This window comes from Epargyreus clarus, unplaced genomic scaffold (assembly GCF_041222505.1).
Source record: "Epargyreus clarus isolate Ecla_fem2 unplaced genomic scaffold, WU_Ecla_fem_2.2 ptg000021l, whole genome shotgun sequence".
NCBI classification, from domain to species: Eukaryota; Metazoa; Arthropoda; class Insecta; order Lepidoptera; family Hesperiidae; genus Epargyreus; species Epargyreus clarus.
The window spans coordinates 17,026,036-17,047,239 of record NW_027332228.1 but is presented as its reverse complement, the minus strand read 5'-3'; the positions used below and the strand labels follow the sequence as shown (position 1 = coordinate 17,047,239).

At 32.5% G+C, this 21,204-nt stretch overlaps 1 protein-coding gene across 2 annotated transcripts in view; it reads left to right on the top strand.

Moving 5' to 3' along the window:
- LOC140750972 (lachesin) overlaps positions 1–18,800 on the top strand; it is a 95,926-nt gene extending 77,126 nt beyond the window's left edge. The window contains exons 7-11 of one of the 2 annotated variants that reach the window (XM_073084742.1): positions 4,353–4,527; positions 6,826–6,935; positions 7,476–7,538; positions 9,264–9,407; positions 16,473–18,800. In XM_073084742.1, the coding sequence (XP_072940843.1) occupies positions 4,353–4,527; positions 6,826–6,935; positions 7,476–7,538; positions 9,264–9,407; positions 16,473–16,567 (587 nt within the window). In that variant the 3' untranslated portion in view covers positions 16,568–18,800. The remainder of the gene's footprint in view (positions 1–4,352; positions 4,528–6,825; positions 6,936–7,475; positions 7,539–9,263; positions 9,408–16,472) is intronic. The other variant, XM_073084743.1, reaches the window with a different exon arrangement.
- Positions 18,801–21,204: the final 2,404 nt, after the last annotated feature.

The following is a 21,204-nucleotide window of genomic DNA, read 5'->3' as shown; positions in this document are numbered from 1 at the left end:
TATAGTACGCTTTTTAACATAGCGTTTGTTTAACGACATGTTTGAACTTTTTTTCTGTGAGATTCAAAATGCAGTCAGGTATTTTATTGTAGTAGCGAATACAGTTACCCATGAAAGATCTAGCCACCTTGCATAATCTATGTTTAGGAATTGCTAATTTATTTCTATTTCTAAGTTTACTTAAACAAACTTGGATGTCTAAAATAAAGAGTGGAATTATATTAAAACTATTGCACTATCAACGTTATTGTTTCCAAAAGCAATATGATAATATACATAGAATAACAAACAATAGTTAAAATAAATAAAGGAGTAAATAATGCTACCCTTTAACGAAAAACGTGGGTAGGGTAAAACATCTACACGTTACTAGCAGCTTACAAAATAAATTCTGAAAGATTGTAGCCTCAAGCAGCGGGAGATCACAATTTAAATCAACGTCTCGAAGAAACATAATCACGTTTATAATCATAGTGTTAGCGTACGAAGTAGGTTTATCTAAATTCTTTTGGACTAAATTACTTTTGAACATCGCACTAAAATAGTCTTGTACGTCAAGTATTTAAGAGAGACGTTAAATTTATTTCAATTTAATGTAAATTTGTGTATCTTTATCCTTTGGGTCAAAATCAGAAATTTTTACTCTTGTTTTGCGACAAATATATGTCACCAGAATATTTATTAATTTAAAATTTAATGACATTTTATATATAATTAGTCACTGTGTCATGCACAAGTAGATAATTTTCTACACATTTATTTTTCTGCGCTAGTTCTCATTCGTTTCGGTGAAAATTTTAGAAAAAAATCTGGAGCCGCAGAAAGTTATTTCCTCCCACTAATAGCCTAAGGCTTGCAAAATGTGAATGCAACCAATGTTCAATTAAATTGTGTTCATTGTGACGAAGGAAATGAAAAAGGGAATCAACTTTAAAATATATTTGTTGACGATGTTAACTCTTTTTAAAATAAAAAAGTAGCAGACGAACATGCCATCCAAGTGATGATAAGATACAGCCGCTCATGGATACTTATAATCAACTCCAGATCAGATTAGATTCCTGCCTGAAGTGACCCACAGATATGCCGCTACCTCTGAGGACTAAGCTAGAATGCCTCGGAGTATAAGGTACTGACATTAAAATTACAAACATAATAGTAAAAGAATAAAATTTTGAAAATATGCCGGTTTTGGCCTTTCATTGAGGTATATTAGAAAAATAATTATGAGAGAATAATTATGTAAACGAAGGTTGAAAAAAGACGTAATAAATTAGCAAATTTACATTGAAAATAGCTAAACTAACAGAATCAAAATACAACGACTGTATTCATGAATTTTATGAAACGGCAGCAACTCAAATGGAAAGAATGACGCCATCTGTGCAAATACTGCTATTGAAGAAGAGTGTAGTTCAGATGGAACTTTGCGTCTCACAGATACTTAAGAAGTCAAAGATTCAAATGGTACTGAGTTCTTGCAGTTTCCATGATATGAAATGAATACGCAAATCATTATAAAATAAGCATTAGATTATTATAAAACGTACGTTATTATAAAATGTTGTTAGAACTAGTACAAAATACTGCCTGGTTTAGGTAGTAGTTCTTAAAATTAGTATAATTATTAACAACCTACTAAATAAAATACATCGTAAACCAAAAATAAAATAAGTACTTTTTAGTAAAAACTGTCAAAATTGCTGTAAATATATTAAAGGTAGTATTCGTAAATCTCATGTACTGGAAATAAATATAACAAATTGCATATAAATACTATCATCGGAGTAAGTTTATTTAGAGTTGACTTTAACATACAACTTTGCTTGTTGCAGAGGACAACCAATTGTTAATACAGTAACGGTACTTATCCTGTTGCGGTCTACAAGTTTTAGCTGAAAATAATTATATTTTAATTAAACTCTCTTCATAACCCAGACATCAAAGTCAGAATCGGTCTTATGAACCTATAAAACAAAATCATTAACTTGATTCAATAAATTTTGCACTCTAAAATGGCATTTTTATAAACGTTGCTTGTTGAAACACTATAAAGAACGATTGAGAGGCAATAGAATAATTACTTCTTGAAATTAAATATATATACTTAATCATGTAAGTAGAAATATCTAAATATATATAACTCAAAGGCCACTGACTGACATAGTGATCTATCAACGCACAGCCCAAACCACTGGACGTATCGGGCTTAAATTTGGCCTGCAGGTAGATGTTATGACGTAGGCATCCGCTAAGAAAGCATTTTGATCAATTCTACCCCCAAGGGGATAAAATAGGGGATGAAAATATTACTTCGTGACGCGAGCGAAGCCGCGGGCAAAAGCTCGTTTTCTATAAGTTCATCTACAATATAAAAAATAACGTAACTCAATAAATTGACGATTTTAGATGCAATATTAAAAACAATGGAAATATGTATAAGAATTCAGGAACTTTAAAGACCGGGAACAAGTTAAACGGTGGAAACTATCGCCATCTGTACAATCGCTACTATTGAAGCTAGTTCAGTTGAGGAGACAGACTTCAAGTTGCGACTTCTTGCAGACTTTATATATACTTTAGTCAGAAGTTTTAAACAATAGCGAACATTTGTAATTTCTATGTCTAGTGAACTTATAAAACATATTTCCAGCGAAATTATAATGCAGCAATTGTTTGAATATTCTGTCAGATGAGTAATTAAGTAATAAGCTATTTTAATTGTTTCATACATCATCGTAGTCAAATCAGTGATGATATTAATACTAGTACAATATACAATAGCAAATCAATAATATAATAACTATTTATACATATATCATTGATGCAATTACGTAGATTCAATATTAAGTACTAGGGAAAGGTAAGATGTTGCGTACATGGCAAAACCTTCGCTAGCTTATTTAATTTGCAAAATAAAAATATCAGATGTGTTGTATACGTCAGCTATAATATATTCTAATTCAGCTGCGTCAACATAAACTTTTGTTGCTGAATAAAAAATGCAATAAACATACAGGCAGTTACACCGACGGGATAATGAAGTCATTGAGATATGCGCATAAAAGAGCGTAGTACTTTATAAATATTTTAAAACGTCGTAGAATATTAAAGCATATCACGCGGCCCAAGTAATATTCTTCGTGAAAATTGCCACCATAAACTCTGGGAATGTGAATTACGTTCTCAAAGTGTGGATTTTATTATCTGAGCGTTATGTGAAAAATCGTCGGCAATGTTCGGGCGCGCTCGGCAAACTTCGCCCCGATCCATCATTATTGAGAGTTTATAAATTACTCCGCAGTTTCCAATAGTTGCACTTCCCTGCCGTAAGAGAAGTGGTGAGATTGATATGATTAATATATCAAGTGGCTACTGTTTTAAAATTGAATAGGTTTTAGCAAACTTGTGAAACTCTTTTATCGTCTTCGTAAAAGATAGTGCTTTTAGAAGAATGTTTATGTGAAGATATAAGTGTGTATTTTTTGTCACAATTGTATTTTACGAATAATAATAAATCTAGACGATAAGGTCTATTCGTGAATATGAATATTGTTATCAATTTCCAAAGATTGTCGCAGCGATTTTTATTATTATAAAATAAGATAATATTATTAAAAGTATGGATAATTAAGTTAATAACCTAAAATACAATATATTTAACACTTCCAAAAACTTCATCCATTTGGTTTTTCTTGGTAAGATATTATGTCGTTTTAAAGTAGAAGAATAAATCGTGGACAGGATCGGGCGAGCTGACAGCGCCACCTGCGTCCACACTGCCGGCTTTATATCCACGAGCCACGTTTAGTTGACGTGCTGTTTCAATTGCTACTTTTAATATCTTGAACGGAACCGTGATAAAGACAATAAACTGTTAAATAAAACTTCTAAGGCGCAGATAATAAACTTCGATAGGTGTACCCAAGAGCAATATCATAGTATAAATAATGATTCCTTTGAAAAAATATCTTTTATATTTCATATTATAGAGTGTTGAGTATAGATTTAGCGAACATATTGTATGATTAAGTAACAATGGTTTTATAGTAGGCTTGGTCAATCTTTTATTTAGTAAGTACAAAAGTAAATTAAAGTCACTGTGTGATAGGTATTACTCGTATATAAAGTTCAATTTTAGAACTTCAATATAAACAAGTCTGCTAAAAAACTTACATAATGTATATTTATAATATTTTTCGGAATCCCCTGAATACTAGATGACTTACTTTGAAGAGGCACATAAAATTTACTACAATTTCGTTCAGTTTACGTAATATGCCCTTAAGGTCTTGAAATAAACTCCCCTCTCAACAGTTCAACAAATTTCTAGCAATGTTCTTCTATTCCAGTTTCCCCTATGATCTGGGTCCCAAACCAGTTGGTTGGTGCACCAGCGGGGACCGACGTGACGGTGGACTGCCACACGGAGGCGCACCCCCGAGCCATCTCCTACTGGGTGTACGACAACGTTATGGTGCTGCCTACGAAAAAATACGCTATCAATACCGAAGAGAATTCTTACAGGTAAGGTTTCTACTTATGCCCGCGAATTATGTTAATTCTAATTTATCAAAATTTATCATTTATCAAAATATAGAGCGCGGTCGACACTTGGATTGTTGATTGCTGATAGATAACAATTAGGGTTACCATGTTGCAAAGGGCAAAGTTATTCCTATTGTTATAATTCATTGAATCATATCGGGGCCTTATGGGTTTGTTTTCAAACGTTCTTATCATTAACTTATTGCTTGTTTCTAAGTCGCATAACAACAATATACTGTAGGCCTTTTCAAGGTAAATCAGGGATCCGTGCTTAGCAGTGCCGTTAAGTCTTTATTCATTATGTCTTACATACGTGAGTAATTTAATTTTGTGCGTTCTAGCTTAATTTATTTAATAAAATAGGTACGGTACGTACATGAAAATGTAACTTTTTAAAAAATGTCAGCCCACAGCAATTTATTTGCTACACTAGAGAGCTCATTGAATTTTTTTTGTGATAAGTTTAGAACATAACAACGTACTACTGATAAATAGCAGTAGTAATGAAATAATCCTATCTGTTACACTCTTGATTATACCAATTCTACGTAGCGGGAACTGTATTCAGTACGTAACTAAATAAGATCTTCTGAAACTCTAATTTTATTATTCGATTAAACTCAACCGTGTAATACATTGAGATTGTATTTCCGCGTACCTGAGTTGCTCATAAAATTACGCATGAGTGAGCATACACTGTTACATACAATTAATATTAAGTGAGCAGAGCTGAGTAAACCCGGCATACACGACGTAATCTCAATATATTATGCATTGCCCATTATTATAATGAATCTTGTGAGGTGCAAAGCTCTTGTCTGTGTCTTCTTCAGCACGTTCGGGTGCATTTATAGTGTAATCTATTGTGCTAAGTAACTCTATTTTGTATTAATTATAGGCTGCTTAAGGCTATATGATGAATGAGCGTCTTCTAGTCAAGTGTTTTATATCCTTATTACACATGACATACTCTAATGCAAACCTATGGGTATTAAATAAGCAGTGTTCTTAATATTTAGTTTAAAAACAGTTTAGCAGAAATAAATACATAATACGTTTTTTATCTAATTTCTTATAATTTAGATCATCTCCGTTTGGCGGTTGTATGTGTAAATGATGTCGAGAAAACTCCAATAGCGTGATCCAAAACAGCGTCATATTTACGCTAAATATAAGAACATATTCAAGTTAAAATATAAGAAGTCATTACATAAATATAAATACATATTGATTATTCATCAATCGAATGATTGATTTTAAGCTTTTAAGTTTTTACCAATGTCCTTGTATCGATTAGCAAAAGCAAACATAGTAATCCCAAAACACAAGTAAACAACAAACCTTATTTACCTTTAAGAGAATAAGCGCTGATTTTACGCCAAACTTTATATAATTCGTACATTTTTTCGTACAAAAAGATTTGAACACTAATTTTTTGGTCTCGAGCTACACGAGCCACTAACCTCAGTAGTAATGTAAAACACGGTGAAAAGACCACAGAATTTTTTTATTTCAGAGTGTAATGACCGTAAAAAGTCTCAAGTAATATTTTCTTTTTGAAACTGTTGGACGTTTTTGAAGTTGATATAAAGTCTTTAGTGGTTTTATAATAAGACCGTAATCTAAAGTTATTTCTTTTTTGGTTATTGATCTTGTGGTAATATGTTTTAATAAATTAATAATTAGGCAATTAACTAATTAGGATAATGTCTATCTAATCCACATGTAGTTGTATGTGAGTAGGTATTTAATCTGACAGCAAATTTTGGAACCTATTAGGTTTCAAAATTTGACACAGTTGATGCTATTTTAATGTATGGATTGAATTTTACCTGTGCTCTAAATATAAATTAGCAATGTAAATTTGTGAAAAGGAATATTACATGAGCAATGTTAAAGTAAAGGTTATTCAATTTCACAAACTATAAGGCTATTAATGTTGTACCACTTGTATACTTTACCAAATTGACTTTTTCCCATTATTTTTCTATGTAAAATAGTTTCTGATATACAAAACCGAGCTATAGTAATAGTTGCTGTTTCCAAAAATTTTGTTAATAGTTTTCAACTTTTATACAGTAGATTAAATAAAAATCCGGATAAAACGAGTAATCAGATTTCGTAAAAATGCGTTGAGGCTTGAAGCCTATCAAATCTTTCAATGCCAATATTGGTTCCAAAATTTTATTTTTACCTCAGTGTTTTTGATTCTTGGTACCACGCAAATAACGGTAACTTTTTTAAAACACTGTCAATTTTTTGATGAAATTTCAACAGAGCTCACATGAAACTAACGGTCCGCAACCTTCAAGGCGGTGATTTTGGAAATTACCGCTGCATCTCGAAGAACTCTCTCGGAGAAACGGAAGGCTCTATAAGACTATATGGTAAGTTTTTTAAACTTTGTTCCTCTACTCAAACTATTCACGTGTTATTTGTACTTCACACATTTTTGTGGTGTTATTATGAAACTAATAAAATTTTATAACAGTAAGACCAGTTAAGCAGAACATAAAGTTATAACTGAACTCAAATTATTTAAGAAAAGCTTAACATTTGCGTAACTTGGCATATTAAAAATACAATGAACGTTATTTATAAATTCTGATGCATCACAGAATAACATTAGAACAACACAAATTAACACGTAAATTTCATTTGAGATATTGATTATAAGATATTCGTAAATTAAACCGTTTCATGTTTATGATTGGACCATTTCCAATTTCGATAACTATATTACAAAGCACTTGAAGTATCTGCCGGTATAGCCTTTAGAATCCCATCAAGATCTCAAATTTCATTATTCTGTTGTCAGATAACTAGATTCTGAAATATCCCCGAGGCACAGAATAGAGGAAGCCTCATAAAACTATCCGGCTATCTCCTTGTGTATCATTTCATTAACAAATTTGTGTTTTGTACAGAAATTCCGATGCCGTCAACATCGCCGAAAGCCACAGAAATGAAGAGTAATGCCAATAAAGAAAGTAAGTTTCTTTTGAATACTTCGTCTTTCATGAACGGGCTCTTTGACCTATGTCTTGAACATTGACTTAGTAACGGACATTTGTTTTAGCATGAAATTTACGAAAATATACCTGAAGGAAACATATATAAAAATACAAAGTTATGAATGGACATGTGTCCATTCATAACTTTGTTATCATTAGATTTTACCACTTGCCTTATTATGAGAAACTTTTTTATTGGAAGTATATTGTTTTAAACTCAGTTTGGAGCTAATTTTAAGATATGTATAATTGTATATCACATCAAATGGTATAATTTAAAATTTGGTTCGGTAATCAGGCATTACACAAATGTTCCGTCAGTGTAGCACTATTTCTTTTTATTACACTTTTAGTTTCGATGATTATGGGCGTATACCCGCAGTCCATTTACCTGGAAAGTTAGTTGAAATTGCACGTTTAATTGTATTATGACTACCGGTTAAAACGTAAATATTATAAAACATAAATGCGAGGACTATGTCCGGTTCATATCCGAGATTAAATAATAAAAACCTAACAACGAAAGTATTGTAACAAATGAATCCGTTTTAATAAATAATCCGCTCCACTAACGGTACACTTGGAAGTAATTACTTGAAATGACTGAGTGGAAGGTTTCTGTTCTCATCTGGAAACTGGAAACAAGAGCGCAATTTACTCGTTAGAAATGTGGCGAAATGAAAAGATACATTATTCGAATACTTACGTAACTACGGGTTAAAAGCTTTAGAGTAATTTTTCTTTTAATAACTAGTCTAGTACGAGTACGGAAATACTCGTAGGATGAATTGTGAAGACTTGTGTGTTTCGAACTTTCCTCTGTTCGATAGACTTGTGTATATTATGTAAGGAAAATAATCTTCTGCTAGAATGTGACTGTGCTTTTATGTGTGCTGCTTTTAAATTATGCTGTATGTATTTGTAACACAAATTAATTAATGTTGGTGGAATCCTTCACATGAAAGGGAATTTTCAAGGCTTCATGATAGTGAATGTTAAGACTTTTCACATAAACCAACTACAAATCATGTAAATTGTAATGTGCATTTATTTGTATATAGATGGAATAGATGTAGCAAACGGACAAGATGACATGGTGATAGCTGTTCAATTCAGTCTATTGGCAAATTCAAGCTTCTCACGTGTTCCATCCATCATAGTTAAGGGCGGATTGTCTCATTGCGCTCTCTCTGGCGCTTGTTTCATCTATATGACATATTTCCTCAACTCCTGTCTTCCTGTACGAGTTATGATGTTATATGGCATGTTCTTCTGATTTTTTTTACGTGACCATGAGCTGCATCAAATTTGTTGGACTACTCTTTTTATAATATGGATGATAAGTGGCTACTACCGCCCATGGACATCTCTAAACAAACTCAGATAAGATTACAGCGGTATATAACGTCGGCCACAGATGCGCTGCTACTCCTGAGGACTAAGTCCAACTCAGTCCGCAGGATAAGTATCTTTCTTTTGCCACTCCTTTCAAAGTGCAACTCAGTAGCGCTGAACCAATGTTTCAAATCAACATCAATATGATATCTGGCAAAAAAGGTGAGATACTGGTGTTTTCGAGTTGAACCACCTTTCAACATCATGATGTTCCATCGCATTTTCCTCTGGTCACATCCGCGTAACGCCTAGTTCCATTAGCGCCATCACCCTAGTAACGGTGTTCTAACCCGCGTGGCGTTGCAGGCGTGCGGCGCACGAACACGAGTCGCGCGGTTGTGCGCGACGCGGGCACGGAGCGGCCGAGCGTGGTGCGCGCGCAGCTGGACCGCGCGCCCGAGCGGGACGCGCATCACGTGTACCGCGCGCCGCACCCGCACCACGCCTCAGGTACGCTCCTCATATAAAGTGTTGCAAGGAAATTTGTGGATCTATCGATAGCGTTTGATACTGTTTGACTATTCTTGGCTATTGATAGAATCGATAATATTGAGCGTAGCGATTTAGTAAGGTTTTATTGTGTATCAATATTATTAAATATTGATTTTCATGCAACACTAAAATTAACTTAGCTATTTGTATTAAATAAATTTTAATGCATGGTATCATCATCTATTAATGTTTCCATATGGGCATAGGTCTTAAAATGAGAAGGTCTTATGCTATATTAACACGCAGGACACGGACAGATTAGTACACTTCAGATTTTAAAACATTATGAATTATCTAAAAAAGGTCTAACCCTTAAAACAAGTGATCTAACATTTTTAACGCATATAATTTTGAAAATCCTGAAATCTTTGGAATCCGAATTCCGGACCAAACAAACTAAATGAATTGTTGATACTTTTTCACCTGTGTAAAAACAATAAAAGTTAATTTAGACATTTCATCTTTGTGTAGGTATGTATAAGATATAAATTAAGAGATTAAGTAAAACCATGCTAAAATTAAGTTTGTACGATTTTAGATGTATAAATCGCTGATGCATTGCTTAGAGCCTGTAAAAATAACTGCAGTATTTATTTCCTTATTTTTGTCAAAGCTACTCATAATTAGATACATTTAATATCATATTTTTGGTAACTTTCGTTTTATATCTAGAATCTAGAATTTCGTTTTGTTCGTGATTCGTCATTAGGTAGGAGGCAATGGCTTATCGTGTGGTTTAAGACTAAATTTTATTTGGAGACTCATTTCACCCTGACATTTAATTCTCATAATACTTCAACGTATTCCGGCTATAAATAGAAATATGCTTAAATGTTATCTACGTAAATTCATTTGACTACGTACATTGACTTGATAATTTAAATTACCTTTCTCATTTGTTATAATACCTACTACCTATATTAATTTTATCCCCTCAAGAACATTTTACGAGAAGAAGTGATTGTATCCAAGTGTCTGGCACAAAAATATCACAGTCGATATTTTCTTAGAACGTTTGAATAATTAAAGGTTGGCACTAAGTTTATTACTTTCGAAAGACTTTCAATAATTTATATGATATGTTTTTTTTTTTCATAATGTCCACAGTTCATTAATTGGTTATTAATGAACTGTGTATTTTTAAGAGTTGTGCATTTAATATTTTTTGTCAATATGTCCATTAAATTTAATTTTAAAGTTCAATACTGGTGTCTAACTGAACCAATCTGGTGTACCTACATAATTGAATATTTGTTTTAAAATAGTAATTTTCAAAGTACAACATCATTACCAAAAACATAGCAAACAATATACAAACTATAAATAACCAACCACTAATAATTCAATACAACTTTGTTTAAGAAAGATCAACTCATATATTATTATAATAAGCTGGAAAAATGAGAAGTTGCTTTATACTTTGTAATTTTAAATATTCCCGGTGTATTTACCTGTTATCAAACCAATACTTTGTTTACTTTTACCGCACAGTATCTTGAAAACGACTTTGAAGCTACGTAAGGGGTTTAGTTGGTACTTTGTATTCTTTGTAACAATATACTGCATTATTAAGAACGTCTCTCCCCTCGTAGTAAAAAATAAATGCGCTCGAAGACGTCGCGGGGAAACGGGTTGAATGGCGCAGAATAGCTAAATATTTTGATATTCAAATAGATTCAACCTTACTTTTTAATTATTTTGTTACTTTTATACTTTAAAAATAATATGTGCGAGACATTGATAATAAATTTGAGTTCGATTAGAATCCACTTGTTGTGGTTTTCCTGAAGTTCCATCGAAACTAGGCGTGCGGTTTGAGGCGGTGCGGGTCGTTTCACCTACCGGCAAATATAGATTAAACATTCACAGAGTTCGCATACACACTTAACCCTCATAAATATTCAGTGCAGACCTCATACAATCAATTCTTGCAGCACCCGAGCTCGAGGAAAAAGTGTTTGAACAGCCGAATAATATGATATCAAATAGAGAAACCTTTGAATAAAATATAAGGGGAAGCTATAAGGGGAATTAATGTCACTGATTTTTTATTTGCTCCTACGTTGGGAAGTCATGGTTAGTAAATTAACAATGGTGAAATTGTTAAAATTTGCATTATTTAGAGTTAGTTTTAGTAGTGCTTATAATCATTTAGCCCTTTTAGATACATTTACAGTTCCATGTTAACCGTAACAATATTGGCACATAGAGCATTCTAACATTATATTAGAGGTTGAAGAATGCTTTTGTAATTAATTTCAATTATATGGGTAGAGTTCTCTAAATATACTTATTGATGGTCATTACCGGTAAAGAATATTAAAATTCGTCGTTTTGACACTAAAATAACTAAATATCATCACTTTTTTTGAGCTTCCATGCTTTAAAAGATTATCTAGTCCCGGTAAATAACGATGCTTATCGATTTTATTCTCTTTGTAGCTCTTTGCTTTCTCTTCCGAGATAGTATAAAGGGTAATGACATCGGAGATTATCCTGTTCATATAATCCACATTGTTTGCACACTAAGGTGCTCATAGCGTGGAAATTTACTTTATATTTTGAAAGTTATTTTCTCATATTTTGTAAAGTGAGCAATAAGTGTTGTAGTTGAGCATTTATGATATAAAAAAAACCTAACTAAAATTATGAGTGAAAGTATAAAATTAGTTTTGGCAACACATGCTAGGTTTAGGTGGTATAATTTTTCGAAGTTACATAAGTCATATAATTTAGATGAGGTCTTCTACCCTTTATATTATGAGAGGCAAGTACGGCGATAGAAATATTTGTAATTCCCTGCTTCACATCACCCTCAAAATTCTAGCACGACGTGTTTTATCTTAGTCAATGATTACAAGTATTGCGACACGTTTGTTTCTGATCTAGATCTTAAAACAAATCCTAATTAGCTTTGATTATATAATGTTCCCGCAAGCGGTAGTGGAAACTTAGGGTATTGGAACCATTTGTTGATCTTTATTTACAATATCTGTTTATTAAAAGAAAGTTGTCTATTCTTTGATGTCCGGCAGCACGAATTAACAATATTCCACCAATATTCATTGTTAGTGTGCAATATCAAAACAAGACAAATATAGTATAAGTATCAATATAAAAACAATTCAAGTAAATTCGAAATAAAAACGGTAACCCATTCAAACTCTTTATTGCCTGTACGATCGCGTTTGCGGCCGCGAATAGGCAATTGCGAGTCAAAGAAGCGTTCAAGTGGTAATGATAAGAAAATAAAATACTAATACTGCATCTCGTCTCGCATTCATTACTTTTTCTTGGGAATCATTTAAATCGAAAAGTGATTGATTGTAATGGATTTCTTATATAGCATAGAGGGACTTTTTCAATGATTGAAACACGTTTTTGTAGTTTTAGTGTTTTACAAAGAGATTTATACATAAATGCTTTACTTCTCTTTCCCTCTGTAATATTCATATTAAGATTCCTTGTGTCGTGGTTGTCACATAAAAACTAAGTAAACGATACACACAGTCTGTTAACTCTTATTCATTCATAATTATAAGCTACAAGCCGGGAAGCGAATCCAAAACCTACTGCTTTTCTCAGACAGTTTTGCTGGATGATTATTATTATTCATTCACCTATTGTTTTAAAAAATCTAAATCAGCTTAAGTTAAATGTAAAGTCACCATTAAAATTCTTGAAAAATATATCCAGCAAAATTTCTTACATTTTAAAAATGTCATGAAATAATTTAATAATAAAGATACGGATTTTAAAAACGTAGGAGAACCAGGATTTAATAAAATGTATGTTTAAAACACAGAAAACAAAAGGTAATTACCAATTACCAATAGAAATGAACGAGAACTATTACTTACCATTATCATTTGGCACTTTTAATTCTTATCTCCATAACCAACAAAAAGAAATTGAGAATAGCGTAAAAACAGCAAGTCGTTGAAATACTTTTATCGCACCGTACATTATCGCGTTTGTGGCCCCGGAATAGGCAATTGAGAGCCATAGCGTTGTAAAGGACTTGTTACACCGAGCAACAAGTAGCGATTATCCGGAGAACATCAGAACATGCCTTGAATAGGCTCGAAATAATAGGCACCAAATGCACGTCAATGTGGTAACGATAAAGAAATATGTACGATTGGATTGGATTCGCAATGTAAAAATATAGCTTCAAAAGAAAATCCTATGTTAAAATGGACAAACGAAAGAAAATATAAATTTTGTAGATGGTAGACTATTTTCAAGTGCTAAGAGAATGTTGTATAGCAAAATAAACAAAAATCCGTATAATTAGAAATATAATGAATTTCGTTTAAGGTTCACAATGGGACAAGTCATTTTAGATAAGAAAATGTAATAGTGCATTTCTCGCTGGTTTCCTTTACAATTTTGCTTCAATTTAACTTCCCTGCAACGCTTTCTTATTATTTGATTATTACTTTTAATCTTTCTTTGTTGTTTTCTCTCTTATTTCGAGCTTTGGGATTGTCTTTACGATTATGAGAAAAACCTCTTACTGCGTAATATCGATGTTTTGTCCAAAGGATGTAGTTTCATCATTTTGTAAATCTTTGGAATCACATCTTCTTCGTTATTGTTGTTTATTGTTAGTGTACTTCTTCTTTGAATCATTTCGTCATACTGTTCGTTAACCCATTACTATTCTACTGATGGGTACGCGTCTCCTATCAGAGTGAGAGGAGTTTAGGCCATAGCTTACCAAGTTTGCCAAGTACGCGTTGGTAGACTTCACACACCTTGAGATTCATTTAAAGAACTTTCCAGCGTGAGCTTTCCTCACTGTTTTCATTAACCACCATATACAGTGGTGATTAATTTCTAATACGCACGTCGCACTACCCGCGAAGTAACAAATTTCGACCCTCGACCCTCCCGATTGCAGGCCAAGTTTCAATAACTAGTCTATCGCCACTTTTTATACAATTTATTGACATACTAAGTTATAATATTATTTTGTTAAAATCTATACAAATAATTTAAACTAGCAAAAAGCGCAGCTTTATAAGGGCTCGCGTATCGTGAATGGTATATTCAGTTTAAAATCCTATATCAAAGATGATGTGGTCACTTATTAATTAACAATAAATTATTAAATCTACCTTTCGTCAGAAGACCTATGAAGAGCAAAGCTACCTTTGATCCAGAACCAGAACCACTTTAAATGCTTGTGGTGGATAACTTATATTAGATCCATTTTTTGGGATTGTAATTTTTTTGCGATTTATCCTTGGTATCTTTTTACTCTTGAATTTAAACTCCGCCATACTTATAAAATTATTGCGTCTGATTTGCAAAAAATATTTTTTAAGTATATATAGGTATAAGCTATTGTGGATGTCTGAAACGCAGTACATTATAAGCTAATCTGGGGTCTGTTACCAATCAACAAGATGGTGAATGACCTTTATTATTCTCTTCATGTCGATTTGGGTCATTTATCAGTGAATGTTGAATTCACCACGACTTCTTTAATTTACTAAAGCTCCGAGGGATACATTCCGTAAAGCTGCGAATGAGCTACTAATTAATTCTATTAAATAACATTTTTATCAATTGTTAAATTAACTATTAAATTTATGAATTAAATTAATGAATTATGTGTGTGGCCTGCTCAATTAGTTTTGTATTTTCTTTTATGTTTCTACCTAACATAACCAATTCTATACAATACAGGAACGAATTTCCGTAAAACACAATGTGATAGTCGCTAAATTGTAAATTTGTCACTGGGCTTTTTGCCACAAAAACAGTATTTTTTGACGATGGAAATGAAATTTGCGGATGGATTCTAAACGGGTAGTATTTAAACGAGTGACTGCAAATAAAAGTTTTGAATGACAAAAATAATGAATTTTGGTTATAGTATTACTAAGGGAGCAACTGGCTGCGAGTGACGAGAAATCAACAGAACAGCAACTTACAAACATTTGAGCGACATAATTTGAGCGACCTAATATTTTTCTAAGTGTAAACATTACGTCCTGAGTTTTATTCAATATTTAGCAAATGTTTTTTTTTAATACTGAGCAGCATTTTTTTTTAAATGAAGTGTTTCGAATACAAAAATCACTTTGAAAAATACTATAATAAGTAGAATATTGTGTGCTCATGTCATTGATCATGAATAAAGGTAACATAACGACGAGAACAACGAATATTATAAAGGCGAAAGTTTGTGAGTATGGATGGATGTTTGTGCCTTTGTGTTCTGGTTCGAAAAGTGTGGCCAGGGAAACATGATTTTTCGAGGCGTTCCAGCTTAGTCCAGTTTAGTCCAGGGGTAACGGCGCATCTGTGGCCGACCTCAGGTAGGAATATGTAATCCTATCTGGGTTTGATTGCAGATGTCCATGGACGGCTGTAGCCACTTACTACAGGTGGACTGCATGCTCGTCTGCTACTCATATATTATTTAAAAAAAAACTTATCTGAGACGTTCCAGTTTAGTCCTCAGGGGAGCGGCGCTTCTGTGGCCGACCTCTGTTAATTACAGATGTCCATGGGTGGCAGTAGCCACTTACCATCATATGGACTGTATGCTCGTCGGCTACTCCTATATTATAAAACTAAGAAAAACTTGAAACAAATCGCTTTTAAAATACACCGGTGAAACCTCGGTGAAACGCTGCCACGTTAGCATTTTCATATTTTTGATTGACATAATTATGTCATAAATGTCTGCATTCATCATGACGTTATTTTATTCTGCCATTATTTAAACAAAAATAATCCAAGTCATACAGCCATCAATGTTACACTAAATTTAAATTTGATAAAAAAGGTTTTTTTTTTGTGTACAAAACCTTATTTCAATCGTGTTGGTCCAATCTAGACATGACCTTAAATAACTATGTTAAGTTTCAAATTTATAAGCCCTGTAGTTTTTTCAAAAAAGGGATGGAAAGCTTGCAAGATTTTCGAATTATAGACGACTCGCTTCGCTCGCCCTAATAATGTTGCAGGTTCTTTGTTATTAAAATGACCTTTTTATTGTTCTAGGAACAAGAAGTCTGCACTGCTGGCGGGAATCAGTACTAGCGCTCGTGGTTCTTATGCAATTGGATTTTATATCTTACTTTATTGTATGTTTTTAGGTAAAAATGACTGTTAATTATTGAGATGTTTGGCGGATTACGTACCATCTATTCTTATTGTTTTGATATATTAGTTACTTTGTGCAATTCTATAATTAATTAGAGTTACGTACTAGTCATATCAAAAAAATTCATATTGATTTATAGTTATTCTCCTTAATGAAATGCGCATGAACTTAAAAGTTGTGAAATGTTGAAAAGAATAGAAAATGCATAGATAGATAGGATTACAAATAGGAATTTAATTAAGTAATCACCAGACTTCGTACTCGTACATTGAGTAAATTCTTTTCCACTACCGGGCATAGACTTCTCGAGTGATTAATATCATAGTAAAACAAGGTTACTGAGGAATGACAGATCATTATAGAGAACGTTCAGGTATATTTTTGTTCTCAACAATGTTTTCACGTTAGCCATGATGGTGCGTAAGCCGCTTTATATAATTTATTTTCTTTATATTTCCAATTTTAAAAGTGTAATGTTGTAATATTATTATTATATTATCGTATTATTATTATTTTAGTTACTGTGATATTTATTTTATAAATAAAATAAGTAATTCGAATCTGTATTTAATCCAAACATCGGTGTTTTAAATGTGACATATCATTCCAATGCTCTGTGGCCATATCCTCTTGATTGTGTGAGATTTTATATTTGTATGGAGTGTACTTTCCAGAGATTATAATGAATAGTATAAGCAAGTACCTTTAGACGCTTCAAGATTTTAATATAACATTTCCTTCGTAAGTGTTAAATCGTTTTTGTGATGGAATTGTAATGTGACATTTTTATTGTTCATTGCTTTGCAATAGGTACATGTGTTATACGGAGTGGCCAAGTATCTGAAATTTCCTTTGCAGTATTAGATCCGACAGAAATTTAAGGGCGGAATTCGACTTTGGAATGTTTATTTCTAAGATATTTAATAGCAGTGTCACATGAGACGTTTTACAGAGGTAGCAGCATATGTCCGCATAAAGTTATAAATATTCATATTTACTTGATGATATAAAGTACGAGGCCCTAAAGAATAATTGAGCTTTAGTGAAATACTCTTTTAAAAGTTTGCTACCTTCGTAGGTCATACGTACGTAATAACTATTAAGAGTTGTTACAACACTCATCTTTTCATTACTAATTCACTATTTAGTAGTCTATCGTTAATTGACAACTATGTATGATTATCATTTAACAAAGTTGTACAACAAAACCATGGAGAATCCGCACTATTTTAAAATGAAAAATATCTTCCGTAAGCCTATAGGCCACTCCATTTATTTAAACAAACATTCCTATTATTTTACCTGGAAATAAGAATTCGCTGGTATCTCCGCAATAGTTTTAGAGATCATTGTATTATTCATGATTGTTACCGCCATTTCCATTTCCTCTTACTTCATATGCGATGTATTCGTGTCCTGACCTAGTCTAGAATAAAATACATATTGTTAGAGAATCTTCTGTTATGAAATTAAAAACTTTGTTCAGTAGGCTGTATAATGAACAATTTTTTATCTAACATTTTTTTTTACTTTTTGATTGCATCGAATTTTATATTATTTTTATAGTTGCTCTGATTTATGTAAAGTCGGATTTAACTCCTTTTTGAAGGGAGTTGTATAAAATTATTTTTTTACATGTTTCCTACACAAGCTTCTCTAACAATTACGTGTACTTGTAATCGATGTGGTGCCATGCTTCGCTATTACTCCTTCTAAATGTGCCAAAAATTCTACCAAATACTTCCATTATTTTACGTATTCATTTAGTGTTTTAACTCAAGATAACATTCCTTTTAATCTTTTAGTAAATAATAATAGAACAGAGAAAGAAATAGGTATATTAAATTAAATTTTTGACAAAAATATATCTTATGACGAAGAACGAAGAATAAATTATTGTTTCAAAAAAGATATGAGAACAAAATTATTACATATAGAACAATTTTAGAGTAAAATACTAATCGGGCTTGCTCCACACGCTTGTTGAATTTGTAAATATTATTATAAAAATTAATGCACAAATCATACATTTTAATGATTATAATGAACTTATTGATATTATTTGTTACCCTATCATAGATGTACTAATGTATAAATGCCGTATCTTTTATTTTAAATAAGAGATATATCAATAGGCTACGTTTATTATTACCTTTATTGTACAGATGATTGTGCGATTTTGAACATGTAAATAAAAGACATTAAATAAATTAGTATAAAATTAACCAGATTTTCATTTCTTATCCTTTAATCTTTGATTATAAAGGAATTTAAGCTTATTAGTGGATTATACAAATATTGTAATCGTATCGTATCGTTTTACGTTAAATACATTGTATTTAAAATGTCTTACGTAGTCTCCCATCTACGCGGGTCGTTTTGAAGCAAAAGAGAAGATAATCAATATCACAATAGACATTATAAGAACTAGTTACTTATACGGCAACTAACTTAGTTCTCAAAAACTATCAGGCATCACATATTTGTGATACTAGTTTCACTAAATACCCGATATTTACATTAGAATGAGATGGCAAGTATCTACTTCAAATATTATGTAAACAAAATCCCTAAGGCACACAGCAGTGTGAATCATTTTCGCTTCATAATGTAAATGTTTTCAAGGAGCCGTCGACGCCTAGAGTGAATTAGAGCATGAAAACGTTCCTGCACTGTTCTTATTTATACAGTTTTGTGCTGTTTACATATTACCTAGTGCTATTTATAAGGCAATCTGTTTCGATAAACAGTACTTATCATAAATATTAATCATACATTAGATTCAAGATACATTTTAATGTTTGTTTTGGAGGCATTACTGTTAACTACATTTATCTAGAATTTATGTCTACTTATATATATTGTAGGCAAAGACACTTAGATGAGAAGCTTCAGTGTCATATGTCAGGTCGACCCAATCATATTCAAATCGATAAAATATGTGAGTGGGCATTGGTCACATACCATGAAATGGATTGCATGCTTTTCTTCCACTTCAATTTTATAAAAAGAAACTGTCAACTTACATATATTATTTAACTTAAAGCAGTGTTTGCGTTTTGAAACGATCGTGTTAGTTCTCAAGAGTGGCAATGAATCAGAGATTGGTGGTATCCTTGTATTATGTGCAGTTTGTTACAGGTGTTTATGGGTGGTAGATACCATTTAACACAGCAAGTTGATGCTGCAGCTCCTAACTGTATTATAATAAAGCAAAGCACTGAGTATTTAATAGAGTTAAAAGTAAATAAAATGAGAAGGTCATTTCAACAAAAACTTCAACTGCTTAAAAATATAGCCTGTTACACTACCAAAATTTCGATGTATCCAACGACACTTCAGTTAGCAAAATCCGTCCCGTTTGTGTTTCAGGGCGTACCAAAAAACGACACAGATTCGAAAACACTACCCTCCGCCGCCATCGGGTAAAATTTTTGATACGCCTCTCGAAACCCGCAACTGGCACCCTCCCAACGTTACGGTAGCAAGTGGGCGATAAACGTACCAAATAATTAAAAGTGGATTCCGGCGGACAATCTTATCGGCCGGCGCTGATGGACGTTATCGGTGGATCGATGGCTCTCTTTAATTGAATCCCTACTTCGACGATCTACAATCCCCTTTGTATTTTCTATTCGGAATTCAGTGCGAGTAGCAGGCGCTAACGATTTTTTCTTAAAAGAATACGCCCAAGAGAGCCGCTCTAAATGGAGGTCGCGAGTATAATTATTTATTGAGATTCCGGCATCGTGATAAATGGTTGAAATTCTGCGTCTTTTAATAAATTCTGGGAAAAATAAAAAAATATATTTATAAACTTATTTATATTTAGAATAACACGTGGATCGTGTTAATAAATTGACTGAGGAAACGAGTCCATATCATATGACAGTAAGTGTTAACGGATCTGTAGAAATAGGTGTGGCAGCAACTTCTAAACAACTTTTCAGGGAGCCAAGTAAAATATGTGAATAGTGTGTAAACTGCCTAGTCTTCACGGTTTAGTATTCCTGATAATACTCACGTTAGAGTTGTGATAACTGTGTGTCAGCAATTCGACGGCAAACTCCGTTTAATTGATGCAAACCGCTACGCTCGTACTATAAGCTCTGTGTGCTATTACAATACGACTATACTCACACAATAATAGTGAGTAGATTTGGTTATACTAAAAATTTAAAGTATTAATCAAGAACAACTGCATTAAATCGGGTCAATTGAGGTCTATTATTACAGTATTAAATTTAACACCGCCGTCCAAAGTTATTCAGCACCTAAGTAAAAATTTTAAATACAATTTACTTTTGATACAAGAGATCATAATATAATGTCTAAAAAGATAAAAACAATAGATAGTTGTATTATAAAAATAGTAGATAATAAAAGTATTCTGTTTTTTTCAATCTGGTTTGCAATAACTTTTTTAAAAACAACCTTTTATTGAATTCGCGTTGGCAACAATTTGGACAGTGCTCCGCAGAACAAGTTTAATTGAGACAAACCGCTGCAGGCTGTAAAACGCAAATAGTTCACCAATGCCTATTGATAGGAAGGCTTGATTAGTCACAGATAACGTTTTCGGTAAACGGAATTGGATTTTAGAACTAAATAAGAATCAATAACACTTTA